The sequence below is a fragment of the Cucurbita pepo genome, chromosome LG04, assembly GCF_002806865.2.
Source record: "Cucurbita pepo subsp. pepo cultivar mu-cu-16 chromosome LG04, ASM280686v2, whole genome shotgun sequence".
Classification (NCBI taxonomy): domain Eukaryota; kingdom Viridiplantae; phylum Streptophyta; class Magnoliopsida; order Cucurbitales; family Cucurbitaceae; genus Cucurbita; species Cucurbita pepo.
This window is the reverse complement of record NC_036641.1, coordinates 12,100,840-12,128,397: the sequence shown is the minus strand read 5'-3', so window position 1 is coordinate 12,128,397 and position 27,558 is coordinate 12,100,840. Positions and strand designations below refer to the sequence as shown.

General features: G+C 39.2%; 5 protein-coding genes across 14 annotated transcripts; 3 read left to right on the top strand and 2 right to left on the bottom strand.

Annotated features, from left to right (window-relative positions):
- Positions 1-1,791: 1,791 nt before the first annotated feature.
- Positions 1,792-5,734, top strand: LOC111792176 (probable alpha,alpha-trehalose-phosphate synthase [UDP-forming] 10). Of its 6 annotated transcripts, none has more exons than XM_023673513.1 (5): positions 1,792-1,964; positions 2,077-2,140; positions 2,591-4,575; positions 4,657-4,930; positions 5,003-5,734. In XM_023673513.1, exons 3-5 carry the CDS (start codon positions 2,636-2,638, stop codon positions 5,324-5,326), a joined length of 2,538 nt encoding a protein of 845 aa, XP_023529281.1. In that variant the 5' UTR covers positions 1,792-1,964; positions 2,077-2,140; positions 2,591-2,635; the 3' UTR covers positions 5,327-5,734. The 6 variants fall into 6 exon arrangements, with proteins under 6 accessions (XP_023529281.1, XP_023529282.1, XP_023529278.1 ...); XM_023673514.1 differs by having other exon boundaries at positions 1,792-1,968; XM_023673510.1 differs by having other exon boundaries at positions 1,792-1,973.
- A 778-nt stretch (positions 5,735-6,512) lies between these two features.
- On the top strand, positions 6,513-7,019 carry LOC111793374. The gene has a single exon (XM_023675217.1). It carries the CDS (start codon positions 6,513-6,515, stop codon positions 7,017-7,019), a length of 507 nt encoding a protein of 168 aa, XP_023530985.1.
- A 1,783-nt stretch (positions 7,020-8,802) lies between these two features.
- LOC111793162 (ubiquitin-conjugating enzyme E2 5-like) lies at positions 8,803-12,662 on the bottom strand. The gene is made up of 7 exons (XM_023674921.1): positions 12,267-12,662; positions 11,555-11,623; positions 10,729-10,808; positions 10,288-10,402; positions 10,140-10,192; positions 9,302-9,430; positions 8,803-9,217 (listed from the first exon to the last, which is right to left on the bottom strand). The coding sequence occupies exons 2-7, from the start codon at positions 11,596-11,598 to the stop codon at positions 9,096-9,098; spliced, it is 543 nt and encodes a 180-aa protein (XP_023530689.1). The 5' UTR covers positions 11,599-11,623; positions 12,267-12,662; the 3' UTR covers positions 8,803-9,095.
- A 3,583-nt stretch (positions 12,663-16,245) lies between these two features.
- Positions 16,246-20,362, top strand: LOC111793161 (rac-like GTP-binding protein ARAC8). 2 transcript variants are annotated; one of them, XM_023674920.1, is made up of 8 exons: positions 16,246-16,582; positions 17,357-17,444; positions 17,554-17,663; positions 17,752-17,815; positions 19,366-19,430; positions 19,549-19,614; positions 19,761-19,855; positions 20,062-20,362. In XM_023674920.1, exons 1-8 carry the CDS (start codon positions 16,478-16,480, stop codon positions 20,099-20,101), a joined length of 633 nt encoding a protein of 210 aa, XP_023530688.1. In that variant the 5' UTR covers positions 16,246-16,477; the 3' UTR covers positions 20,102-20,362. The 2 variants fall into 2 exon arrangements, with proteins under 2 accessions (XP_023530688.1, XP_023530687.1); XM_023674919.1 differs by lacking the exon at positions 16,246-16,582 and adding an exon at positions 16,754-17,084.
- Positions 20,363-20,491: 129 nt separating this feature from the next.
- On the bottom strand, positions 20,492-27,515 carry LOC111793160. Of its 4 annotated transcripts, none has more exons than XM_023674916.1 (5): positions 27,108-27,515; positions 26,864-27,032; positions 25,514-25,885; positions 21,053-25,438; positions 20,492-20,895 (listed from the first exon to the last, which is right to left on the bottom strand). In XM_023674916.1, exons 2-4 carry the CDS (start codon positions 26,993-26,995, stop codon positions 21,083-21,085), a joined length of 4,860 nt encoding a protein of 1,619 aa, XP_023530684.1. In that variant the 5' UTR covers positions 26,996-27,032; positions 27,108-27,515; the 3' UTR covers positions 20,492-20,895; positions 21,053-21,082. The 4 variants fall into 4 exon arrangements, with proteins under 4 accessions (XP_023530684.1, XP_023530682.1, XP_023530683.1 ...); XM_023674914.1 differs by having other exon boundaries at positions 26,864-27,116; positions 27,222-27,515; XM_023674915.1 differs by having other exon boundaries at positions 26,864-27,065; positions 27,222-27,515.
- Between the last annotated feature and the right edge of the window lie 43 nt (positions 27,516-27,558).

Here is a 27,558-nt window from a genome sequence, read left to right as displayed (position 1 = left end):
ATCCAATTCCTCGTTTTTCTCGTTAATCCACCTCATTTTTCCTTTTATTTACATTTCTGCCACTCTCTACTGGCCTAGGATTCTCTTATAATCCATAACACGAAAGTTCACTATTAATAAATATCGTTTTATTTAGGCTTTTTTTCGGTTTTTACAATGTATATGTTACGGAGAAGTTTTTCATATGTTTAGTTCTACCCTTCAATTAACGTAGGATCTCACAATTTATTCTATTGGAGTTCAACGTCCTCGTTCACACACTAATTGATGTCTGACTCTAATACCATTTGTAACAATTCATATCGACTCTTTAACGGTAACGCATCTAATGAGATGGGAGAGAGGAAGAAATTAAATTTTTTTTTAAAAAAAAAAAAGAAAAAAAAAGTGGGGTTTTGGTAATGAAACGGAAAGGGTAGTTTGGTAAAATGGCATGGGATGCGAGTGGTCGAGCGGCCGCGTGCACCGTTTGTCGGCGCACTCCCAACCAAATTAATTCCATGTCAAAGCTGAATACAAGGTTTTCTTATAGTTTGGCTCAAACATGAATCATTTTTTTTTTAATTGTTTGAAATATTTATTATTAATTTCATGATATTAGTAGCTAGGTTTAATTTCAATTTCAATTTGATTCTGGAGTTTTATTTTCTTTTTCAAATTTTAGTGTATTTTCCATTTAATTTCGTGAATTTTTACCATTAGCGTTAATTTTTAATATCACTATTATTTTTATGACATCTAATTTAAGATCTTATTATATAGATTTATTTTACAAATTAACAATATAAAATTAACTCAAATAATAAAGTGGTCTGTCGAAGCTACAAAAATGAGTGATAAATAAAAATAAGATTTGGGTTCCCCCTAAAATTTGTTATGAGTATTTCCAAATCATGATATCCAATAAGAAAGCTAGGAAATTAAATTCGAAGATTGAATAAAAAAAATTCACAAATGCATCACGAGTGTCAGATCCAACATAATCGTTATGAGTCAAAATAAGATTTAGTTTGGTAGGTTAAAACTAGACTCTTCGTGGTTGAAAGAAGCCCTACTAGTCATGAAGCACGACCCAAATTCATCTACCAATTACAAAATATAATATAAATAAAAATAATATTTTAAAGATTTTGTCTCTTGAAAAATAGAATTATTTAGACGAGGATAATTAAAATAGGAAATGTATTTAACACAATTAATTATTAATTAACTCTTACTTAAATTTATATTACATGAGAATAATTTAAAAACATGCTTAATGAATAAATAAATTAAAAAAGAAAGAAAAAAAATTAAACGAAGGAAAAAGATAATGTTGTTTATTTGAATTGATTAATTAAAAAATATTGGCTAATTTAAAAAGGGAAAAAGAAATAAAATTCAAACTTTATTGGAAAAATTATTAATTTCTCCCCCTTTCCCCGGCAAATTCGGTCCCTTTTTACTCAAATGTGAACGCATTTGCCCACAATTTTGACTACTTTTTATTTTATTTTAAATAATAATAATGTTTCCTCAAACATTAATGGATATGTCTTTCAAAATAAATTCGACCCATTTTAAAGATTTTTTTTTTTAGAATTTTTACATTAATACGAAAAAAAAATCTACATAAATTAATGGAGAGTTAAGACACTAATTTAATTAATAAAATAAAATTTATGTGAATTTTAAGGGTAATGATTTTAAATTTAATGCTTTTGAATAAAATATTTAACGTTTGAAGAAATATGAGTCGAGTCTACAACGTACGACCAATGCTGGTTGCTATCCAACTGTCCCTTCACTCCTCGCTCCATCTTTTTTGACTGTTCGTCTAAATCTCAATTCATTAATTCCCTTTTATCCAATTCATTTCCGTCTAATCCCTAAACCCTTCTTCTTCTTCTTCCTTTCTTCCCTCTGTAATGGCGTCTCCTCTTCCTCTGTTTTGCTTCCCAGAAGCTGCAGGACAATAGATTCAAGTTTGTGGGGTCTCCTTCTTCCATTCCCTTTCTTAGCTCAAGTTTCGAATACCCTTTTCCTCATTCTTTTCTGGGTATTAACTTGTTTTCCACGCTTTCCTTTCTTCTTCAGGGAATCAGAGCATTTGGGGAACATTCAAAACAGAGCTTCTTTCGTTCCTCTGTTCTTGTTTCAGGTAGCTTTCGTTTCTTTTCTTCTTTTGTTGTGATTAATTGTGTTCCCCAATGGGTTTGAATGAATGAATGAATGAATGATCTGGAAATCCAAGAAGTGGGGTTTGTTTATTGTTTAAGTTTAAAGTGATAGGGACAAAGAAAAGATGAATTGCAATTATTATACACTTTCGTTGAGTGAGGATTTCAGTAACTTCAAGATAAGGATAAGTGCATAACCATTTGACATTTGTCCTTATCTTGTTTTTCAATTTTAAATTCTTCTTGTCGGTATGGATTTTTTTAAAAGGTTGGATCTGAAAACGACCAATTATTATGTTCTTTTGAAACTGTTGGTTTGAGCTTAACATAATCGCTTCTGTTTAGTTGATGTTTAGAAGAAAATATATTGGAATTTGGAAGCCATTGGTTGATGTTCTTCAGGTTTTTTGTTGTTTATTATGTGTTTGTAGCATTGATTATCATCAATGACTGGGAGCATTTGATTGTTTGCTGTCATGCTGTCGAGTTCTTGCTTGAGTTTGTTAGAGTTGTCATCTGTGGATATGTTGGATTTTCCTCCTACACCGAGAAATGTTCCACGGGCGATGACTGCGTCGGGGATAGTATCCGATAAATGTCGAGGGAGGACGATAATAGTGGCAAATTTGCTTCCTGTTCATGCTAAAAAGGATCCAGATTCTGGGAGATGGAACTTTAGCTTCGACGACGATTCGCTTTTGCTTCAGCTGAAAGATGGATTCTCATCAGATGTTGATGTTGTTTATGTTGGATCATTGAAGGTTGATGTCAATGTCCAAGAACAAGAAGAGATTTCGCAGAAACTACTGGAGGAATTCAACTGTGTACCGACTTTCGTCCCGACGTCCCTTCAGAAACAGTTCTATCATGGATTCTGTAAACAAAATCTATGGCCACTTTTCCATTACATGATGCCGATTTCGTCTTATCACGGATCTCGCTTTGATCGACCTCTTTGGTTAGCGTATCTTTCAGCTAACAAAAGGTTTGCTGATAAAGTTATGGAGGTGATCAATTTGGAAGAAGATTATGTATGGATTCATGACTATCACCTTATGGTTCTCCCTACCTTTTTGAGAAAACGTTACAGTCGAATTAAGCTCGGATTCTTTCTTCATAGTCCGTTTCCCTCATCAGAGATCTTCCGAACTCTGCCTGTTAGAGATGAGATTCTGAAAGCGTTACTTAACACGGACCTAATCGGTTTCCATACGTTCAGCTATGCTCATCACTTTCTATCATGTTGTAGTAGACTGCTCGGTTTGGAGTATGAATCGAAACGTGGCTATCTCACGCTTGAGTATTTCGGACGTACGATATACATCAAGATTTTGCCTGTTGGAGTTCATATGGGTCGACTCGAATTCGCATTAAATCATTCCCACACTTCAATCAAAGCCAAGGAGATCAAAGAAGACTTCAAAGGAAAGAAGGTTATTCTTGGTGTTGATGATATGGACATATTTAAAGGTATTGGTCTGAAGTTATTAGCTATGGAAAAGCTGTTGAACCAGCATCCGGAGTTGCGGGGCAATGTCGTTCTGGTGCAAATTCTGAATCCTGCACGGAGCAATGGGAACGACGTCCTCGAAGCGAAAAGGGAAACTTACGAGATAACCAAAAGGATTAACAAGGTTTTCGGTTTTCGGGGATACGAACCTGTGATCTTGATTGATCATCCTATTCCTTTCCATGAGAAGATTGCATATTATGTATTAGCAGAGTGCTGCATTGTAAATGCTCTCAGGGATGGTATGAACTTAGTTCCATACGAGTACATTGTTTGTCGACAGGGAACTTCTCAAATCGACCAAGTTTTGGATGTCTCCCCGGATTCACCTCATACCAGCACGATTGTCGTGTCGGAATTCATAGGTTGTTCGCCATCTCTAAGTGGTGCGGTTAGAGTAAACCCTTGGGATTTTGATGCTGTAGCTGAGGCACTTTACGAGGCTGTCGCAATGCCTGCTTTAGAGAAGCAACTAAGGCACGAAAAACATTACCGATACATTAGCTCTCATGACGTTGCTTACTGGGCTCGCAGTTTCTCGCAAGATTTAGAGCGAGCATGTCAAGATCACTACAGTAAACGATGCTGGGGAATCGGACTCGGTTTAGGATTCAGAATTCTGTCACTTTCACCAAGTTTCAGGAAGCTTTCCATTGAACATATTGGCTCTGCATATCGGAGCGCTTTTAGGAGGGCGATATTTTTGGACTACGACGGGACTGTCGTTTCCCAAGCTTCGTTGGTCAAATCCCCGACACCCGAAGTCATTTCTATACTCAACGACCTTTGCAAGGATTCAAACAACACTGTGTTTATAGTTAGTGGCAGGGGGAAAGATACTCTTGGTTCGTGGTTCGATTCGTGTAAGAATCTCGGTCTTGCCGCTGAACATGGATACTATTTGAGGTACCAAACTTAGCTTACCGATTACTTTCCTAGTCGTAGGACGAGTTTCGATTCTCGTTTGAACTCTTGATTTACTTGTAGGTGGAATAGGGACTCTGAATGGGAAGTTAGTACATTAGCTGAAAACTTTGGTTGGAAAAGGATTGCAGAACCTGTGATGAAATTATACACCGAGGCCACCGATGGCTCGTCCATAGAGCCCAAGGACAGTGCCTTAGTATGGCATCATCGAGACGCCGATCCATGTTTCGGTTCATGTCAGGCCATGGAGCTCTTAGATCACCTTGAAAATGTTCTTGCTAACGAACCCGTAGTCGTCAAAAGAGGCCACCAGATCGTCGAAGTGAAACCACAGGTATTTACACGTTCGGCTCACTTCTTCCTTCGTTTCGATTCTCATGGAGGCTGAGCAATCATCTGTTTTCAGGGTGTGACTAAAGGATTAGTTGCTGAAAGAGTTCTTTCCACTATGATCGCCTCTGATAAGGCGCCCGACTTTGTGATGTGCATCGGAGACGATCGATCCGATGAAGACATGTTCGAAAGCATATCATGTACAACCTATAGCTCATCCCTTGCTGTTCCTCCAAAGATATTTGCCTGTACTGTGGGGCAAAAGCCTAGCAAAGCCAAATACTATTTAGACGATACCACCGACGTTTTGACCGTACTTCAAAGCCTGGCCACCTCTACTAGCGGTAAACTGAGGTCAGGTTTCGAAGCTCGTGTTTTGTTCGAGGATGATGTTTGATGTGGAAGGTTCGATCTGTCGTTTCAAGATGAGAATGCTTGTTTCACTTGATTTCCTTTCCTAGAGATCCTCTAAGGAGTCGGGTTCGTCTCTTACATTCGAGATTACCCGATTCTTTACCAATCACGGGTGGCAATGGATTCACATTCAGGAGATACCTAGAGTAAGTTGGTTCGGTGGTGTAAATAACCGTTTCACGAAACTCGCTCTTCGCTTCTTCCGGTTTTGAGGGTACCAGAACAAGATCACAGATATAGTGAAGATACCATCTACAAATAGCCATAGTTCTTACAGGAATAACCATTCTTTTTATAAAGTGTTCCTTCATGTGCATGTTCATCTTCTTACTTTAGTTCAATTAAGGATTCGTTCTTCGTATAAGATATAGAACTCGTGTTCGAGTATGAATCTCATCTCATTCCACCCATCGGGTTCCTAATCAGGGCCTAGTAATTTGCACGACTAGTGTTGAGGATGGTTGGGAGGGAGTTTCACGTCGGCTAAGTAAAGAGATGATTATGGGTTTATAAGTAAGTAATACATCTCCACTAGTAAGAGGCCGTTTGGGGAAACCAAAAGTAAAGTCACGAGAGCTCATGCTCAAAGTGAACGATATTATATCATTGTGGACGTCGTGATTTCTAACATGGTATCAGAGTCATGCCTTTAACTTGGCCATGCTAATTGAATCCTCTCAAGTGTCGAATAAAGGGTGTATTTTGTTCAAGGACTCTAGAAAAAGGAGTCGAGTCTTGACTAAGGGGAGAATATTCGAGGGTTTCACGATGAAGAGGATGATTTTAATTATATAAAATGTTTAAAAGAAATATACCATATAAAAAGAGTAAAATTAATAATTTATTTTATAATTTAGCTAATCAACCAGCGTTGATTAATAAAATTGGGATCCACTTCAATTCAGTGATTGGATACATCGAAAATGGGTCCCACTTTTAGTCTACTTCCGAAACACCAGATTATAATTCCCGCTTCCCTCCAAACAACAGCTCAAACGTCCGTGGATATACTCGAATGACCGGTAACTCCCAGTGAATTTGGATTGATTATCGCTTTAAATTCGTCTTGGAGACCGGAAGTAGCCGGTCACACAGGTCACAGCTGGTTTCCGTTTCATTTTGATTGCGCTGTATAAAACTGCTCATAAAACGCATTGTCAAATGCGGTAATGGCGTATGCACATGCAGAAGAGCCTCCTTCTTGTGAAGCGGATAAATCCAATTCTCTGTTGCCCACCACCAGCTGCGGTTGTTCCCGGCTATCGTGCTTCGGATCTCGCCGAACAGCCGCCGGCGGGCCGTCATGGTGGGAGCGGATTAGGGCGTCGGAGGTTCACAACGAGGGGCGCTGGTGGGCGCGAGGCGTTAGGGTTCTTTTGAAGCTCCGAGAGTGGTCGGAGATCGTCGCTGGACCGAGATGGAAGACTTTCATTCGCCGATTTAATCGGAATAGAAGTGGTGCTACTGCTGCTGCTAGGCCTGGAAAATTTCAATACGATCCGTTGAGTTACGCTATGAATTTCGACGAAGGCTCGGGGCAGATAGGGGAATTGGACGACGATATCGATGATTTCAGTGGATTTCGAAACTTCTCTGCTCGCTACGCTTCGATTCCGGGGTCGTTGAAGACTGCAGGAACCACTGTTTTGGGGAAGGATGCTCCTACCGTCGAGTAAAGGTGTGCTATATCTACTAAAATGCGCCCTGTTTATTGTTGTTATTGTCCACACATTGAGCTGGAAGGTTGACCGTGTGACATCACCGGCGGCGCCACCTCCATTAGATTTTTCTTCATAGTCTGAAAAGTAAATACACATGTTTAAGCAAATTTTGGGGATTTTCCTTTTTCCTTCTTCCTAATTGGATTGGTGGCGCATCAGGATCACCGAACAATACAATTAGAGGAATTGTTTATTATAATTATTCTTTTATATTAAACGATACCTTGATAGGATATAATAATATTGATTAGGTGCTTGTATGTTTGAAGTGGGGGTAATAAAAGGCCTTAGAATATATGCATATGGATTGGGATTGTCCTTGTATGAATTGGAAAGTGGGTTATGATACTCGTTTCTTTTTTTTCACTGTTCTGCAATGAGATTGGGTTTTTGTGGGAGAGACAATATAGAAAGAAAGTAGCTTTGAATTTAGGTGGCATGTCCTTTCAGTCTTTTCCATTGGAAGGGAATGGGGAACAAGAGAACCCATTAATAATGTTGTTTGGTTCAAGATATTTTAAAGAATCTTCACAGAAAGATAGAAGATTAGGATTGTGTTGGATTTCCTTGATATACTGCACTAGTTTGGCTTTCAAACAGCTACCTGTTCTTTCTGCTTGATGTTTCTTGAAGTTCATTTCGTTTAAGCTGAACAAATATCTGAGGTAGAGCCGAATTCCTCACTGTCCTCTGAAACAATGATCTTTCTGTATAAAGGGAAACTCAAAAAAAATCTCTGGGGGCCTGCAAATGTTCTTCAGAGACTTTTTTCGAGTTTCCGCAAAAGATTATTGATGAACTCTAGATTGCAGCTGAATCTAGAATTCATCTTTGATCCAGAAATCCTTTTGTATGTTCTTGGCACTTGTTTGAGCTGCAAGAGGAAACTGATTCATCATGAGAAATTTTCAGTGCAATACAAAGATGCACAAGGCATGAGTAGCTTTCATTCAAAATCCTTCAAATAATCACCGTAGCCATTGTAGACCATTTGCTTTAGAAGAAGTGGATTCAATTTCTCACCTCCCAAACAATACACAGCAATTTCCAGAATCCTTCAAGCTTGTAGCACTTGTCTTTGTGCCACAGCCAGAATCCCACCCTCCACTCGGGCATAACCCAAGCTTTGACGCCATCCCAGGACCCCAGACCCCATTAAAAAGAGCGACAGTCAATGGTCGGGAGAGCCAAAAATTTGTGTACTTGAAACACCTTCATTCCTTTTTACGAATTTTCATCTCTCTCATTCAAACTTCAATTTGCAAAAATACATAATTTTCATATAAATACTCATTTTCAAAACAAAACCTATAGTTATTTTATATATTAGGATACTATTGTTTAGTTTATTTTAAAATAATGTTTCTGTATCAATCCCAACAAAAAATTACTCCGAGAAAAAAAAAAAGAAAAAGAAAAGTGATTCCTCTCGTCTCAATCAATCAAGTGTGGCTAAAAACCACATGACAAAAACTTTGGTGGAGCAAAAAATCACAGATAAAAACAAAAATGATATCGATTCAACTTATCTCAATACCACCTTTTAAGTTTTATTGTTTTGTTATCTACTCTATTTATCTATTTATTTATTTATTATTATTATTATTTTGGTATATTTTCAAAAGTTAAATCAAATTTTGAAAACTAAAAGAGTAACTTTTAAAAAGTTATATCGACTAGTTGAGAGGTCTGAAAGAGAGGAATGATACTCATTAGAAACGAATTTTCCGAGACAACATAACAATGTTCCTTTCTTCACGATGGGCTAAGCAAACCAAAGTTTCACATTTGTATAGACTATTTCATTAACTGATAAAATATTGTCAACTTGCTTTGTGTCCCCTACTGGACCGTTTTTACATTTGAAGTCACTTAACACAGCATTGCCATGAAAATCTAAGAGACATCTAAAACTCTGTTGGGCATTTTCGATATAATCGTACAGCCAGTACACCTATGGAAAGCCAAACATATAAATTTAGTTGTTGTTGCTAAATGGAGAAACGATCGATATAATGACTTAGCTTTCAATCATGGATCGGCATGTCGAGTAACATCCCCGTCACTCGAACTGCTTTCGTTATCGCTCATTTCATCCTCTTCTTCACTGTCATCTTCTGCTGTGTTCTCCTTTGCATACTTTTCGCAGTACTCTGTATCCACATGGAAGTAGATATTGAGTTATCATAGAAATGGTGTCAAAGTCGACTATAGACTCGACTGCGAAAAATATATACCTTTAACTTTTTCATCGTACTGCTTCCGGTCCTTCATCATAAGCGATGCTGCATCGCCGTTAAGGGGGTCTGAAGGATTGGGATAAAGAAGAAGCTGGGGAAGAAAAACCTCGAAAACGTTTAAAAGATCTGCAGAGGCCAAAAGAAAGTGGTAAGAATCGACACAAACATATGCAAACCCAAATACATGTAAAATGAGGGCCAAGTTTAGTCCTATATTTTGGGAGTCACAATACAGTTCATATGGTACCATGGATCATGAACTTTAAATTATATTTCCAAACACATCAAAATCACATCGGTTGGGAAGGAGAATGAAGCTTTCTTTATAAGGGTGTGGAAACCTTCCCCCAACAGACGTATTGTAAAAACCTTTTAGGGAAACCCGAAAAGGAAAGCCCAAAGAGGACAATATATGCTAGCAGTGGACTTGGGCTGTTACAAATGGTATTAGAGTCAAACATCGGGCAATGTGCCAGTGAGGAGCTTGAGCCCCGAAGGGGGGTGGACACGAGACGGTGTGCCAGCAAGGACGCTGGGTCCCGAAGGAAGGTGGATTGAGGGGTCTCACATCGATTGGAAAAGGGAATGTGTGCCAGCAAGGACGCTGGCCCGAAGGAGTGGATTGGGTGTGGAAATCTCTCTCTAGCAGATGCGTTTTAAAAACCTTGAAGGGAAGCCTAAAAGGAAAAGCTCAAAGAGGACAATATCTATTAGCGATGGGATTGGGTAGTTACAACTATGGTTTAATATCATCTTATCACAGAACACATAAACAGAAAACACTCGAGTCTAGTAAGGTGTTAATAGAGGTTTAGTGAGGATGGTAGATAATTACCGAACATCGGACTCCAAGACTGATTAATCACATCCAAGCACACAGAACCAGATCTGCAGGTAAAACTCGTACGTAAAATACTTTGCTACGAATTCGTGAAGCATCGAACCGATTTCATTTGATGGTTTAAAAGAGAAAAGATACTTACAGTTCATCAACATTTGGGTGGAATATCTTGTTCACAAAGCCAATTGAAGGAGACTTATATGGATACGCGTCGGGAAGCTCAACACGGATTTTCCAAACACCAGTTTCATATAAGCCTGCAGGGACAACGAAACTTTAGAAAACGCTCTAGATCCAAATGTGGTAAAAAATCGTTCATCGAGTATGAAAACATGCACCTAAACTAGATGCATTTTAAGTGTCCATAAATTACACAGGAAAGCAGTAGAAACACCTCACTTCAAGGATAAATTTTCAGTAGACTTCCAAATAAGATAAAAGAATTGGCTTTAGACTGCCGGCATGTTTGCTAAATTGTTCAATTGCAATCCAATAAGGCTCATACACACCCACAAACAAATAATTGCTATTCCATCGACGACTACGAAATGCATATTTGACAGAGGCGAAAGACGAGCAATACTTTCTTTGGGACCGTGGAACTCCACGTTGAATTCGTTTAGTCCATCGTTTATCATCTCCACGTTGTAGTCACTCATCATCCTGGACAACATAAACCACAAGATCAACCTACAGAAATTTAAGGCCGCCATCATACGATATTAGGAACCTAGAACCTCAGTTCCACATTTTCGAGTAAGAGATAGCATGTGTACAAGTGTGGCTTCTATACTATAGCTATACGGCCCAAGCCCACCGCTAGCAAATATTGTCTTCTTTGGGCTTCCCCTCAAAGTTTAGGGAGAGGTTGGGAGAGGTTTCCACACCTTCACAAAGAATGTTTCGTTCTCCTCCCCAATTCATAGCATTAGCCATTCAGTAGGCTTAACAGTGAACGATATTCAAACTCAAACCCGACCACCCCAATGCAGGGCCAGTTCTAGGCCAGCATGCCTAACATGTTTTCTAGCACATAATAATGACAGGATAAGGTTACTTTTGCTGCAACCATATTTATTTGATCAAATCTCAGCCACAGCTCACTACATTCATCACTACATTTAAGAGCAATAAACACACACCATTGAACTCACCTAGCTTTTAATGATAAATAACACACTTAAGTAATGACCAAACATGCTTAGAAATATTACTATAAAGAAAATCAACAGGTTACTTTCCTCTAACTTATTGCAGTACTAGTAGATCATTTTCGTTTTCAAAATAGCATCTTCTTGGTTGTTGGAAGGCTCATAAACAGGCGTCCATAAAGACGACGTAGAAGAACCACAATAACCAATGACTCAAACAAGAACACGAAATCACGATAAATAACAAAGGCCTCTTACAATTTCATGACATCCATTTCTCTCCTTTTGCTTGGAGAAGACATCTCGAAAGCGCGGTACTTCCAAAATCTGCAAAAGACACAGATTCTTGAACTTTAGAAGTTACTAACGGAGTTCACCTTTTAGATGTAAAGAAATGAAGTGAAAAATACATGGGAATGAGAATGATTAAGAATAAACCTCATAATATTGAAGACACTAGCTAATACACTATGCAAGGCCGAAGCCTAACCATGAGCAGTGAATGAATCAACACAAAAGTTACCAGTTTCAACAAATGCCACAAAAGCATCTGATATCATTGAAATGTTGCATTTCTAATTCAAAACAAGCCAGCACCTAAAGTTCATGTGCCAAACATCAAACAACAGAAAACGGGAAGAATAGGTACCAACTGGTTCAACAATTACCACATTGTTCTTATTCATAACCACTCACCACTAAATAAAACAAGTGATACTAGCCAAACAACTAATAATGATGAAGAACGAGGAATTCCTGGATCAGGAACAAGGCCTGGTGGGTGATCAAAATTTGATCAGACTAGACAATGTCTGGTGGGTTTGAATGTGATCGTCCACTAACAAAACCAGTTTGCATGATCCATTTCTCTCTCATTTATAAGTCGACGAACACAGACAGAAGAATACATGAAGATCTGTGGGTAAAATTCTCAAAAGTTTAGATAAACATAAATTACACAGATGAGTACCTCAGAAGAAGCAGAGAAATTAGGCAGTGGGTAATGGAGAATCGTTGGAAGCGAACGCAAAATTGGGAAGGGAAGAAAGGGAGGGGGAGGGAGAGAATATATATGAAATTGGATTGGGGGATTGAAAGTGGAGGAAGAATTGAGATGTAAATGATGGAAAAAGGAATCGGGTACGTGGCAGAGTGAAGGTTCTGTGGGGGTTATGGTTACAATTTTTGAGTGTTTCCTGATTGCCATTTCAGCCCGCGTTGGTTTTCTCGAGTTTGAAAGTGGGATTTGGCATGGGCGTCGAAAGCTTCACTGTCAACCATGACCGCCATTAACGTGGAAATTAGGTTTTGTTTTAGCCGCTTGGCCAAGAAAGCTACCCATTATGGCAACGTTGTGTGGGTTCGGAAATTGAGCCATTCAATAACGCGCGAGATGCTGCAGATGATCCATTCATTCATCCATCCATGTAAAACTAATTGTTGAAAAAAAAATTAAAAAAAAAAAAAAAAAAAAAAAAAAAAAAAAAAANCCTCCAATTGATGTGGGACCGCCCCTAAATCCACCCCCTTTGGGACCTAGCGTCCTTACTGGCACATCGTTCGGTGTCTGGCTCTGATACCATTTATAACGACCCAGATCCACTGCTAGCAATATATTGTCCTCTTTAGGCATTGTGATGTCTCACATTGGTTAGGGAGAAGAACAAACCACCATTTATAAGGGTGTGGAAACCTTCCCTACTAGACACGTTTTAAAGCCTTGAGGGGAAGCCCGAAAGGAAAAGCCCAAATAGGACAATATCTACTAGCAAATCCGGTGTGGAAACCTTCTCTACGAGACACGTTTTAAAGTCTTGAGGGGAAGCCCAAAAGGGAAAGGCCAAAAAAGACAATATCTGCGAGTGGTGGACACGTTTTAAAGTCTTGAGGGGAAGCTTAAAAGGGAAAGGCCAAAAAGACAATATCTGACACGTTTTAAAGTCTTGAGGGGAAGCTCAAAAGGGAAAGGCCAAAAAGACAATATCTGCGAGCGGTGGATCTGAGTCCTTCCACGGAAATGGGCAAGTTAGATATTGAGAGAAAATAAAATTTTAGAAAGAAAACAAATGTGAATATGAATATATATATATATATATATATAAAGTAAATTGGGGCTGATCCAATTTAGGGTTTTGAATTGGGCCAAAAATTCAGAAATAATTATTTGAGCCCAAAGTATGAAGGAATTTTAATAATTATTTGTTAATTCATTACTAATAATTTCCTTTTACAACCATAATCAGTGTATTTTTANTGTTAATACATACAAAATTCTAAATTTTTTCTTTAAATTTATATTTTATCTTAAAAAAATGGTATTCAATATAAACATTTTGTTAAATTTTTCCAACATAATAAACCTACATTGTTTGACGCTTGTCTTGTGTCAAAACAAATCGTTTCTTGTGTCCAAACTCTCTTATGCTCCTGTTCATCTCGTTTCAGCCTCCTCTCGTAGAAAACAAGTAGGACAAGGTCATCGACCAATCTCATTCTCGAGGTGAGGGAGTGTAACGACCGAGATCCACCGATAGTAGATATTGTCCTATTTCGACTTTCCTTTTCGAGTTTCCTCTCAAGGCTTTAAAATGCGTCTGGTAGGGGAAGGTTTTCACACCCTTGTAAATGGTGGTTTGTTCTATCACAATCCACCCCCTTCTGGACCCAGTGTTCTCGCTGACACTCTTTTCTTCCTCCAATTGATGTGGGACCGCCCCTAAATCCACCCCCTTTGGGACCTAGCGTCCTTACTGGCACATCGTTCGGTGTCTGGCTCTGATACCATTTATAACGACCCAGATCCACTGCTAGCAATATATTGTCCTCTTTAGGCATTGTGATGTCTCACATTGGTTAGGGAGAAGAACAAACCACCATTTATAAGGGTGTGGAAACCTTCCCTACTAGACACGTTTTAAAGCCTTGAGGGGAAGCCCGAAAGGAAAAGCCCAAATAGGACAATATCTACTAGCAAATCCGGTGTGGAAACCTTCTCTACGAGACACGTTTTAAAGTCTTGAGGGGAAGCCCAAAAGGGAAAGGCCAAAAAAGACAATATCTGCGAGTGGTGGACACGTTTTAAAGTCTTGAGGGGAAGCTTAAAAGGGAAAGGCCAAAAAGACAATATCTGACACGTTTTAAAGTCTTGAGGGGAAGCTCAAAAGGGAAAGGCCAAAAAGACAATATCTGCGAGCGGTGGATCTGAGTCCTTCCACGGAAATGGGCAAGTTAGATATTGAGAGAAAATAAAATTTTAGAAAGAAAACAAATGTGAATATGAATATATATATATATATATATATAAAGTAAATTGGGGCTGATCCAATTTAGGGTTTTGAATTGGGCCAAAAATTCAGAAATAATTATTTGAGCCCAAAGTATGAAGGAATTTTAATAATTATTTGTTAATTCATTACTAATAATTTCCTTTTACAACCATAATCAGTGTATTTTTATTTTGTGTAGTAACCGCAAAGCTATGTAATTTATATTTTGATTCATTGTAATTATTACCATTTTACCTAACCTAAATTACCATTATATAAATATATACATATATATTTCTATTTATATATTAAAGATAAATTATATAGAGTCATGCTCGAGTTTGAAATAGTTTAGTCTACCATTTTTATCAATTATTTTATTACAACTCGAAAAAAAAAAAACATTATTATTATTATTATTATTAATAAAAAAAAAAAATTGGAGTTTTTTTGGGAAGGGAAAAAGGGTTTAGTGTTGTGTACTCATAATGATTATATGAAAATAAAAATGTGAAACTTAGGCATCACAACTCATCCAAAGCCCCACATTTGTATGATTAATCCTTAAGCTTAGGGTTTTACATTTATTCTTTTTCTAATTTAATTAATTAATTAATTAATTTTGTATTTTTATTTTCATTTTAGTTGCCCCTGCCCTTAATTATTATGTTTGCTTCATCTTTAATTAATTTCTTCAACCCAATAATTCCAAGTATATATATATTTTTGTAGACTTCCCTTTTTAGCCTTCAAATTTTTATTACTCATAAATACAAAATAGCTTACCTCCTTATTTATTACTTTCATTTTTATTATTATTTTCTTTTTCCTAAATTATAGTATATAATACAAAATAGCTTACATCCTACGTGCCTTGTGGGCCCAATGTGGGATATCAATGTTTCGAGCCTCTCTTCAGCCGATGTGGGATCGCATAATCCACTTTTTAGGATCTCAATGTCTTGCTCTACTATCATTTGGAACAATCTAAACTCATTGCGGTTAGATATTGTCATTTTTAAACTTTTCCTTCTAAGCTTACGATAAAGGTTTTAAAATACGTCTATTAGAGAGAGGTTTCCACATCTTATAAGTAATAATTTGTTCCTCTTTCCAAATAACTTCGGATCTCAAATTAAGGGAATGAAGAAAAAAAATGAATTAATAAATAAAAATAAATACATAAGCTAAATACAAAAAGATATAAGACGAGATTCGACCACCTCCTACATATTTAATANTTTGAAAATTTATGGGGGTGGTCCTTGACTTTTCCACTAATCCAGTTCTTTATCTCTTTTCTTTTCTAGCCATTTTTGAATATTAATGTATTTTACGATTTACAAAACATTGCACACTAGCTCATCATTAAGATCGAACAACAAAGATTTTACATAAAATAAAAACAAATCTGACAGTTCAAGATCTATCTCTATAATGGGGTTTCTTTGATTTTGTTCGTTTGTTCGTTGATTTGTTACCGGAGAATTTTGATTGGGTAATAAACACCAAAAGGGTATTGCTTGTTGATTGAAATGATTCATAGCAATATACCCAAAAGATGATTTTTTTTTTTTTCTTTCTTTTTTCTGAAACAAAAAAGGCATTCAATAATGAAAACTGATACGATCTGATGTGAATTACGATATAAACTCCAATCAAATCCAACCCCAAAAAAAGAAAAAAGAAAAAAGAAAAAAAAGGAGAGCGGGCAGGAATGAGTGAAATTAGTGAGAATCATGTGATTTACCACTCTTTCCCTCGCAACCCTCTTTCTATTTTCTCTCTCTTTTCTCTCTAATAGACGACTCTGTAAACGCCCCTTTTTGTTTGTTTTTTGTGTACCAATTTCCATTTCAGAACGGTTTTAGAGTCTGAGAGGTTCTTCTTCGCCATCTGGGTTTTGGTTTTTACAATGGCTTCCACTGCTTCAAGGTTCATCAAGTGCGTTACGGTCGGAGATGGGGCGGTGGGGAAGACCTGCATGCTTATATGCTATACTAGTAACAAATTCCCCACTGTATGTTCTTCTTTTCATCAAAAGATTCATCTGGGTCTGCCTTAATCTTAACGTTTTCTAAGTTTCTCCCCATCTTCTCTGCTGCTTATTCTTGTGTTTTTGTTCTGTATTTCTCANGTGAATTACGATATAAACTCCAATCAAATCCAACCCCAAAAAAAGAAAAAAGAAAAAAGAAAAAAAAGGAGAGCGGGCAGGAATGAGTGAAATTAGTGAGAATCATGTGATTTACCACTCTTTCCCTCGCAACCCTCTTTCTATTTTCTCTCTCTTTTCTCTCTAATAGACGACTCTGTAAACGCCCCTTTTTGTTTGTTTTTTGTGTACCAATTTCCATTTCAGAACGGTTTTAGAGTCTGAGAGGTTCTTCTTCGCCATCTGGGTTTTGGTTTTTACAATGGCTTCCACTGCTTCAAGGTTCATCAAGTGCGTTACGGTCGGAGATGGGGCGGTGGGGAAGACCTGCATGCTTATATGCTATACTAGTAACAAATTCCCCACTGTATGTTCTTCTTTTCATCAAAAGATTCATCTGGGTCTGCCTTAATCTTAACGTTTTCTAAGTTTCTCCCCATCTTCTCTGCTGCTTATTCTTGTGTTTTTGTTCTGTATTTCTCATGATTTTGGGTTTTTTCTTGGGGGTTTCTTTTAATTTCTTGTCCATGTATGGTTCTTGTCTTCAGATTGTCGTTTAATTCACAGTTGTTCTTGCTTGCTATGATCATAATTGCCTGTGTTTTTCAAACAGAAAGCATAACCAGTTGTGTTTATCAGGATTACATTCCCACGGTGTTTGATAACTTCAGTGCAAATGTGGTGGCTGAAGGCACCACTGTGAATTTAGGCCTCTGGGATACAGCCGGTACTTTAACTCCTTCATTGCCTTAAACCAAGCATTCAAGTTGTTGTAGCATCTGTTCATAGAAATTTTAGAATATTCAACTTGGTTTTGGTTATAATAATGCATATAGGTCAAGAAGATTACAATAGGTTAAGGCCATTGAGCTACAGAGGAGCTGATGTTTTCATCCTTGCCTTTTCGTTAGTTAGTCGAGCGAGTTACGAAAACGTGCTTAAGAAGGTGATTAACACAAGCTTTTTTTCTCTACTATGTTCTATCATCTTCATGTTTGCAACTAGGAATTTCTGATGGTTTGGTTCTTGATCAGTGGATTCCAGAGCTTCAACATTATGCACCTGGAGTCCCGGTGGTATTGGTTGGCACCAAACTGGGTAGGCCATCCTTTTCTGATTGTAGTTGACTGTAGGTAGCTATTGGTTGTATTTGTTTCAAACTTTCTTCTTTTTTCTTCCTTTCTTTATCCACTAAATGAGGTACACAACCAAAGAAAACGTTATCTCTTTATTCTTTTTTCCTTTTCATTTGAATTTGTTGAAAATAAGGTAGAAGGTGAGAAGAGGCTACCTAAAGTAGGAATGCTTGCAAACAAGAAAGTCCTTGACAACAAACCCTCTTGTTTAGAGTACTTGCGGGCCCTTGTGGGATTTGGATGTGAGTTCCGGTTCACGCCCTCAAGCGGGATGCTGTTTAATTAAGGAAAAACTTCATTGTCGCTTGGATCTAGTTTAGGATGTGTGAAGTCTCTCCCGATCGTGGGATAGGGTTGATACTACGAGATTTGTAAAGATGTGGTGCTTGCAATGTTTAAATTGTTGAGAGGACTAGCATATGTTGTGACAACCCAAGTCCACCACTAGTAAATATTGTTCTCTTTGAGCTTTCCCTTTCGAGCTTCCCTTCAAGGTTTCTAAAACGCGTCTGCTAGGGAGAGGTTTTCACACCCTTATAAAGAATGTTTTGTTCTCCTCCCCAACCGACGTGGGATCTCACAATCCACCTCCCTCAAGTCCAAGCGTCCTCTCTGGCACTCGTTCCCTTCTTTAATTGACGTGGGACCCTCAATCCACCTCCCTTTGGGGCCCAACGTCCTTGCTGGCACACCGCCTCATGTCCACTTCCCTTTGGGGCTCACCCTCCTCGTTGACACATTGCCCAGTGTCTGGCACTGATACCATTTGTAATAGCTCAATCCCACTGCTAGAAGATATTGTTCTCTTTGGGCCTTCCCTTTCGAGCTTCCCCTCAAGGTTTTTAAATGTATCTGTTAGGGAGGGGTTTCCACGCCCTTATAAAGAATGCTTTGGGGTCTCACATATGTACTTGCAAATGAGTTAGAAGTTTGGAGGAGGCCAAATAATATTACTAGTAGTAGGTGCTGCACAGCATGGCCACAAGGAAAGAAGAGCTACTCAGGTTCTTCCAAGAGACTGTTTTCCTTGCCACTGTGAGCAAAAATGCAAAGAGTAGTTTAGCATCTAATTATTGTTGAGAATTGAGATGTGGGCCCGTTTTAAGTGATTGTTTAATACCTTTTGAGACCAGACCCATTCTAAAAGAATTCCAAGTAGTCAGCTTGACCAGGTTGCTCAACTCCCTAGATCAATGTCTGGACAATGTGTCTTCTCTTTTGGCAATCTCTACATACAAAGCCTTAATAATTGCTAAGCTCCAGCAACCCTACTCGGTAAAGGGAACTCTCGAAGCGAACTTCCTGTTATATTTGATGCAAATGTCTATTTTTCAGCTGTTATGTGCACTTGCATCACAAAATTTTGTCCTAATCCTCTCACTGTTGGAATGCTGATTCTCTTCAAGCTAAATGATTTGTTGTGTTCCTTTACTGTATTTTCTGTCATTTGCGTTGGTTCTCACTCTCAGAACAACAATTCTTGGTTGACTTGTGGTCATTTTCGTTGCTTAGATCTTCGAGAGGACAAATTCTATTTGGCTGATCATCCTGGATTGGTGCCCGTAACCACTTCGCAGGTGATTTTCTCATTGTGTAACATGCTTAGGAAGGGAAAGTAGGAATCGACGCTGCTTGTGTTTGCCTCGTGATTATGATGAATTTTAACTCTTGGTGTTGATGGTTCGATCTAATCAGGGTGAGGAACTCCGTAAGCAGATTGGTGCAATGTATTATATCGAATGCAGCTCAAAAACCCAGCAGGTACTCAGACTATTAACATTTTTTCTTATCTCATGCGCACCAAAATCTTGAGCTATTTTAGTAAGATCTGATCACTTACCACCTTAGAAAAATAATTCGTTTAATTTAGTAGCCGTTTGATTGTGAGTGTTGAGTGGCCATTGCAGAATGTGAAAGCAGTTTTTGACGCAGCAATAAAGGTTGTAATCAAGCCGCCACAGAAACAAAAAGAAAAGAGGAAGCCACACCGTGGATGCCTGCTGTTAGTTCTCTCATCATTCTCTCTAATTTATAAAAATTTAAGCCCCAACTCGGGATCGAGATTGGGATTGGGTTATTCAGTTGTTTCGAGTTATAGAGTCATTCACTCGTAGTACACCTTCCTAGGGGAGGCTGCTTTGCAAGTAGAATGAACTTCAAAACAATGATTGATCTGTCTGCTTATGCTTTGTTTTGGAATGAATGCAGAAATGTAATTTGTGGAAGAAACCTTATGAGGGAAAGTTGAGCGCAGCTTTACTTTACAACAAAACAACAGAGGGTTGTTTGAAGCTAGGAAAATATGTTGGATGCCACCAATGTTTCATAATGTTAGTAGCTGTTTTTAAGTCTGATTTGTATCCACTTTTTTAAGGTTCTTTTAGTCGCTTCCTTGTATACAATTATTTTTGGGGGGAAGGATGTGGCGTGTGAACTCTGCTTTCTCTTCCTCCATTCGGTGGTATATTGTACAATAATAACTCTAATAGGAACTGCCTTTATAAACCTACCGCCGCAGCTGCTGCTGCTCATAACCTGCCCATGATACATTTAACATACAACACTGTTTCATAACCTGGCCATTGATTATTTGCAACACAAAATTTAAATAAAAAAAACGAGGGATTCACTCTCTGGCTTTCAGGGAAAAAAAAAATGAAATTATAAATATGCTCAAGGCAATTCACCGGTTCATATTGGTGAAATAGCTGCAAAAAGGATGGGAAAGATTTTGAGTTCAACAGTATATTAAATTGATGCACTGAACACCTTTATCGGCACCAATTATCAGATAGAGCATGCTTTTCCAACAGTTAAATATCTACAAAGATGAAATTATCTGCAGCCAACCCAGAACAAATTCAAGTGACAAGAAGCTTGAAGGCCCCAGACATTCTTTTTTTTAAGTCACAACTGATACAGAGAAAAGGTGTGGGGTTGGAGACCATGAAGAACATGAGATACTACTCACCACCTCCTCCAAAAAGCACACAAAGATGACAACCAGCAGTGGAAGTCAGCTCAATGCCAATCCTCAAAGCACTGAAAAACAGATAATTAACACTTTCAACATTAGAAAATGAATCATGGAATATACAAGTATTCATATTAAAGCGCCATCCAACACCATGTACCCCCATCCCACCCTTACAACACCTTTCCCCCGCGGTCAAAACTAGAAAGATATAAACAAACTCACCAGCTTTGAGGATTCAACAGGATCTTTCTGCTACCATGATGACTGTTTGTACCCATCCCACCCTCCCTCTGGCTCTTTTCTCTTCATCATGCCAATTGCTGGCTGGTAAATCCTCATATGCTCCTCGGTGGTGGCTTGCGAACTGGCAACAGATAGTTGCCTTGGTACCAAGGACGATGATTCCTCTCTTCCTTCAACGTCTGGAACAATAGGGCCAGCATTTAGATCTAAACCTTGTCTCCCCCACTTTCTACTACTATCAGAACTAGTATTGTTGCCGCCATCTGAGTGACTGACAACAAAAGGTCTTGGATAATGCGTTGAAACTGCACCGGGAGGAGCTAAGAACTGTGAAGCGACTGCAGGGAAGCAAAGCCTGCCACCAGATGACGAATCAACATATGTTGTTGCGTTGCCTGAAAATGTGGCCGAGGGTAGAGGAAAGCTGTTTCCAAAAGACAGGACAGGATATTGAAAAGTTGAAGGAAACGGCACTGCAGGAGAAGATGATAATACTTGGCCTCTAAAGACATCGGTGCTATATGGACTGGTACCACTTGTGGGTCCCAAAATCCTGGGCGGTCCATTTGTTGCAACTGGAAAAGCCTGTTCTGCTCTATCAGGCATAATTGATGGAATTGCAACAGCTGAATAAGCATTTCCTGGAGGAAACCAGGATGGAAAATTTCCTATTTCTGCATTGTTCATCCAAAGGCCAGAAACAGTTGGCTGGGATGGCATATGGCTTCTAGCATGCTGAGGAAATATTGACGGTTCAGTAGTGCTCTCATCAGCAATAGGCCCATTCAAATCAAAGTCCCTGTGAAAATTCACCTTGTCATTGAGACGAACAGTTGATGATTTAACACTAAGAGGAGTTTCTGTTCTGCGACAGTTGTTCAAGGAGAAGCTGCTTGGATCAGGAGCATCATCAACTCGGTTTAAGTCAAGATCTAGTCCTCCAGAACAACGCCCATGTGTGGAACCTATATCACGTGCTAGATCACGATTATTAACCAGGCCAGACTTGGAAGCCACCTCCTCAGAAAATATCTGGGGATTCATATCCTCAAGAGTCCTTTCATCAGGAACATTCAAGTCAATATCCAATGGGGGTCGTGAAATTTTACTGGCTGCAGCATCGGGAAGTGAAGCAGTTGGAACACCTAGTGGCATTTCTAGAATTTTTCTAGGTTCAGCAGGTCGAAAAGCACTTGTGGCGGCTGATCCTTTCCAGCCAAGTTCCCCTTTACTCCTCAATAGATCATCAGGTGGTACAAAGGGTCTTTTTGCTGCAGCTGCAACTGTAATTGAAGCAGGAATGTTGCTTGCCACATTAGATATAGATACAGGAAAGGGTAACGGACTAATTAACTGAACAGTTGTAATTGAAGCAGGAATGCTGCTTGGCTCACTGCATTTTCCATCATCTACATTAAAGCCTTCATTCAAATCAAATTCCAACTTAGCATCCATATCTGGCGCTCCTGAAGCAGACATGGAACCAGCATCTGCAGCAGTGGATGTAGACTCCTCTGCTTCTTCTGCTTCAGCACCAGCTAATTTGGACCTCTTGGATGGAAGAGGCTGCTCAGTTTCTCGAACAGGAGTGAGAATAGATTGCCAATGATGTGTTTGTCCTCCATTTTTCTCCTTATTAAATTTAGATTCCAAATTCTCCTCCATGTGCTCGCCCTCAAGGTTGGTCGCTAAACATGAGCCACCTACACTTCGGGATTCAGATACCATAGGATCCAGGTCGCTTTGAGGTTTTTCAAGTTTCACATCTGCTGATGTGTTGGTTTCATCATTCTTCTCGCCCTTCATCTCACTTGCACTTACAGAAATCAAATTACTTGAAGAGCCTGAAGCCTGAAGTAATTCATCATTCCTTAATTTGGCAGAATCGCAGTTCAACTTGGAAGATAGCCTTCGGTCAGATGTACTAACACCATGCAGTCTATCGTTTGTATTGCCATCAACTTCTTGCAACCTATGCAAAGGGTCATTAACAACATCCGCTTCAACTTCGCGATTCAAGATACCATCGCCAACCACACTACCACCAGGCAAAGAACTGCTTGGCTTAGGTTTAGATTCTGGACTGCTATCTCCATCAACTACATCAGCTGCCTTACTGTCTTCAACTGGTTTAGCCCCCTCCATCTCAGAGCCCTTCTCTGGCATCCTAGAAGGAGAGATAGGCCCTCCAGCCTCGTTCATTTTTATACAACCATCTGGAAATGGCACAGCAGTTGGTGGCAAATTTACACCAGATGATTTTGAATGACCACTCAGATCTCCAACCGGTTTCTCTTCAGATTGTGAAGCACACCTTCCATCCACAATTTTAGCTCCAAAATTAGTAATGATCACGCCCTGCTCAGGAACATCCATAGCATCATTTGACTGGATGTTTTCTCTAGCATCCTCTTCAGGATAAGATGCTTTATCTTTACAATCACTGCTTCTGGAGGTTCGGTCAACTGCAGTGATATTTCCTTGTGTATCAGAAGGCAAAACAAAATCAGACTTTGACATCTCAACGGCAGCTACACTAGCAAGTAAATTCATTCCAACATTATCCATGAGTGAGGTAGGCATACTAGCTTCGGAGCATTTAATACAACTCTCAATTAAAGCATTTATGGAGCTCAAAGAAGCTTCATGTAACTTCCCATTTTTATGATCATTCGCCCTTGAAACTTTTATGTCCTCAACAGCCTGACATCGATCTTCACCATGTACAGCAGCAGGAGATCCATCGCCATCATCAGAGCCGGTCACCATATCCTTTACATCACTATTCTGCCAGGACTCGACATTCACATCTCCAGTAATATTAGGTTGACAGGTATCACTCTTACTGTGATCAAATTGATCATGCTTCTCTGAAAGTGGAGGAGAAGAAGCCCTGCTATTCATTATTGAAGGATCTTCAAACGATCCACCACTAACACTGTGTGCAGGACTCCGGCCACGATTGGTGATCTTAACTATCAATTTAGGACTGTTTCCCTCACCAATAGGTCCATCAGATGCCTTTTCAAAGGTCGTTCCCGATTGTGATGATCTCTCTAAAACTGTGTTTCGGTGCAAAGAACTTTTTCCTGACCCTACATCTCGTTGAGCCCCGGAGAGAACAGTGCTAGGAAATCCATTGACTGATTTGCGCTGTCGAGATCCACCACCTGAGATCTTATTCACACTCATTGAACCAGCAGTAGAGCTTCTGGCATCCTCCTTCCCTAAACCACCACTTTTACCATGTTCACTAGAACAAGATTGACTATTATTATGGGACTGACTGGAACTGCTACTCTTTTCATCCCTGGCAATAGTTTGAGAAAGATCAGCTGTGCCACAAACACCAGGATTTCTGGATGATCCATCTTTTGAGTTAATACTTGCTGATGCCGGTGATAAAACTGGTTTCATAGAACCAGGAGAGGCAGATGCAGATCTTGTAACACTATCATCCTGAGCGAGCTTAACTGAAGCAGATTTGGATGTAGAAAGCTGAGAAACCGAGCTCTTCATGGCAACTTCAGAGGATGCATCTTGGTTCCTCCCACCATGAGCAACTTCGGATGATCGAGTTCTTGCACTCCATGCAACAGCTTGGTTTGAACCAGACTTTGCATCATTAATGTTCATTTCAGCTTCAACACGTTTTTTCCATGTGTCCACTAAGCTCCTTGCTTTCTTCTGAATTTCCAAGTTCTTATGTGAGCGTAAATGATTCACAGACTTTCCAATATGGCACATCTGCAAAGCAGGAAGATTTACAGGTAGTTTATCAAGGGCTCGAAGCAAAATCAGTAGAAATTCCTCAACTGCTTTATCGCTATCCTTGGGGCTACCGCCACTGCCAATTTTTCCCTTGTGAACCTCTTGGAGCCATTCATCAAGCACAGGTAAACCCTTAAGATGCACAAACTGATTAAGGCACTCAACCTTATCTGTGGCAGCTATCACACCTGCAAGTGCTGATCTGCCAGCCAAATCAATTTTTTTGTCACTATCAGACAGCATAAGCTGCACCAATTTCTCGACAGCTTCAGAATCAACTAAGCTTCCTTTTTCAGCAATTTTTGTGATCTCAAACTTTAAAGTATTTTCCAATCTGCAGTTAGCAGAATCCCCTTCATCAGCTTTTACGATGCGTTCACGTTTAACAGATTCTAATCCCTGGTCACTCCTCTCTCTTTTCTTGCCTTTCGTGTGAGAAGGAAAAGCGGCTTGAACACTATCTGAATTAGCTTTTAACTGAGATGTTGATGTTGGACCACTAGTAGGCTTAGGTGATCGGCCACCAGGTTGGACTGAAGCATGCATTTCTAACCTCGTCTTGTCTAATAATTGATCCACTTCTTCCCGATGTTCCTAATAAAACAAATACAATTAACCTAATATCACACCATCTAATAGAGAATAATGAATAAAGCATCAGGAGCTTACATTAATATAATCCTGATCAGTTAGCCACCATAAACACTTCTTCCTTATGTCATACACTCTCCGGCACACAAATGACGAAATTCCTGATGGAAGTTTGATGTCCTTAGGAAGGAATGCAACTTTACACGGGTGGAGTAAAGATGCAGCAGGAATTTCATCCTTGTGAAAGGAATAGAACACTTCGTTGGGCGCAGCTTCCAAAAGGATGCCTTTGCCGAGCTTTAATTCAGAAGATCGATAAAGCCAATTCACACCCAACTTCAATTTATTCTCCTTACCAGTAGTCAACCACCGGATTATGCCAATAAAAGGTGGGGAGTCTTTGGGGGGTTTGAAAAGAGCACAATCACCAACACTAATCCTGCGTCCACCCTGTTCAAGGATAGTAGAGAATAGTGAGAATAGTGAGTCATCAAAAAGAAGTGCCTGCCAATAGACATTAGAAATTTTAGAGGGTAACTAAAATATTGGAAATAGCAAGCAAGACTAGAGGAAGCTACATAATATTATAGCACATGATGTATTCCTTCCCAGCTCCCAAAAAAACCCATGAGGGGGAAAAGCTTGCACCTTTTAAGTATAAAAAACAGCAATGTTTTCCTCATGAGAACAATTCCCATATATCAGCATACGTGGATTCAATTATATCATCTAATACATGTCCAAACAATATTTTAAGAGAAAATGTTTGTTGAAACAAATTGAATTGCTTCTTGATTCAAACTAGTCAATAAATGTCTTATTCGATCACCATATACAAACCCATTTCTCAAAATAAAAAAGGTAATAAGAAACCGCTGAAGTTAAGTTCATGAACATCCTGCCCCTGGTGAAGCAAATATGCCTTGGGATTAGCATCAAACCTAAAACAGATGGGTCGAAGGCAAAACATCCATCATCGGTTGGAAGGGAAAAAAAATTGGCTAGTTTCAATGAATTAACGCCCCGTCCTAAAGACAAAGAATCTACATTCGCATTCGGTAATGCCGAGCAGAAAATCAGTTACATATTTTTTTGTAATAATCATGAAACTTTTTCTGAAGCCTCCAGACCGCTCATCGAGTGCCAAGATCCACAAAATTTAAATAAATAAAAAAATCCATGCCGCACCCAAGGCTTCAGAGACATTTTACTAAATTCCTCCATAGAGAAAGAATGAACATTAGAACTAAAAACAATTCCTCCCTCCAACATTGACGCAACCAGCAATTTCTTCAACCTTTTCATTTCCCTACAACAGCGAATGCTTTGTTTGCCAGCACGAGCTAAAACAAGCACAAAGAAAGCTGAACCACAAAGGGAATACCTTAAAAAAAAGGACAATCGGGATAAAGAAACAGAAAACATTACCTTGCAAAACGAAGTAGGTGCAGATGAAGACGATGACGAAGAACCATCTGCTTCTACGATCTGGGTACCGCGTGTGGGGACTGTCCACATGTGCCGACTCCGTTTCCAGTTCTCACCTCGACGCCCATGCATAGCCTTGCATTTTCCCCAATTCCAACCTCGATCCCACCTTCACGCCGAACGAGTACCATCAATCCTAACCCTAATTCATCAGACGAAAGGCAATTCAAAACTATCCGCTTACCGAGAAACCCTAGATCAATACAAAACGTTGCCCTGGTATCATGTCCCGATAGAGGAAAGAGGGATTTCGGAAATCCCACACCGGCGTACCAATAAATACGATTCTAGGGTTTACCTTATCTAACCAAGACTGATCCAATTAAGGTCCCGATCCAAGCAGACGCAAGAAGAAGACGATTAAAGATTTCGAGCCGCCTTTCAACCTAGAAAGAGAGAGAGAAAGAGAGAAGAGTGCGAGAATCTAGAGAGAGAAAATCGAATGCGCACATAGAACGGGGGATGATGAGGGAGAAGGAGTAAGGGAAAAAAAAAAAGAACGAAAGAGAAAAACAGAAGGCAGAAAGGAAATGTGTACTTGGTACTTGGTAGGGAGCCGAGACCGGGCAGTCCCGGGCAGATCGGGCAATTTGGGCTGAGTAAATGATAAATAGACATGGCGGTGATGCAACTCC

What these genes read in the sequence shown, in the direction of transcription:
- LOC111793162 (XM_023674921.1), bottom strand. Translation starts at nt 11,598, where the DNA reads ATGTCTTCTCCAAGCAAAAGGAGAGAAATGGATGTCATGAAATT. An exon ending in GTTCCACGGTCCCAAAGAAA is followed by an intron (nt 10,403 to 10,728) that starts GTATTGCTCGTC and finishes TTGTCCCTGCAG; the next exon opens with GCTTATATGAAACTGGTGTT. An exon ending in GTACGATGAAAAAGTTAAAG is followed by an intron (nt 9,218 to 9,301) that starts GTATATATTTTT and finishes ATGTGGATACAG; the next exon opens with AGTACTGCGAAAAGTATGCA.
- LOC111793161 (XM_023674920.1), top strand. Translation starts at nt 16,478, where the DNA reads ATGGCTTCCACTGCTTCAAGGTTCATCAAGTGCGTTACGGTCGGAGAT. An exon ending in GCAGCTCAAAAACCCAGCAG is followed by an intron (nt 19,615 to 19,760) that starts GTACTCAGACTA and finishes TGGCCATTGCAG; the next exon opens with AATGTGAAAGCAGTTTTTGA. An exon ending in CCACACCGTGGATGCCTGCT is followed by an intron (nt 19,856 to 20,061) that starts GTTAGTTCTCTC and finishes GAATGAATGCAG; the next exon opens with AAATGTAATTTGTGGAAGAA.
- LOC111793374 (XM_023675217.1), top strand. Translation starts at nt 6,513, where the DNA reads ATGGCGTATGCACATGCAGAAGAGCCTCCTTCTTGTGAAGCGGATAAA.
- LOC111793160 (XM_023674916.1), bottom strand. Translation starts at nt 26,995, where the DNA reads ATGCATGGGCGTCGAGGTGAGAACTGGAAACGGAGTCGGCACATGTGG. An exon ending in CACCTACTTCGTTTTGCAAG is followed by an intron (nt 25,886 to 26,863) that starts GTAATGTTTTCT and finishes ATCCTTGAACAG; the next exon opens with GGTGGACGCAGGATTAGTGT. An exon ending in CTGATCAGGATTATATTAAT is followed by an intron (nt 25,439 to 25,513) that starts GTAAGCTCCTGA and finishes TTGTTTTATTAG; the next exon opens with GAACATCGGGAAGAAGTGGA.
- LOC111792176 (XM_023673513.1), top strand. Translation starts at nt 2,636, where the DNA reads ATGCTGTCGAGTTCTTGCTTGAGTTTGTTAGAGTTGTCATCTGTGGAT. An exon ending in GAACATGGATACTATTTGAG is followed by an intron (nt 4,576 to 4,656) that starts GTACCAAACTTA and finishes ATTTACTTGTAG; the next exon opens with GTGGAATAGGGACTCTGAAT. An exon ending in TCGTCGAAGTGAAACCACAG is followed by an intron (nt 4,931 to 5,002) that starts GTATTTACACGT and finishes ATCTGTTTTCAG; the next exon opens with GGTGTGACTAAAGGATTAGT.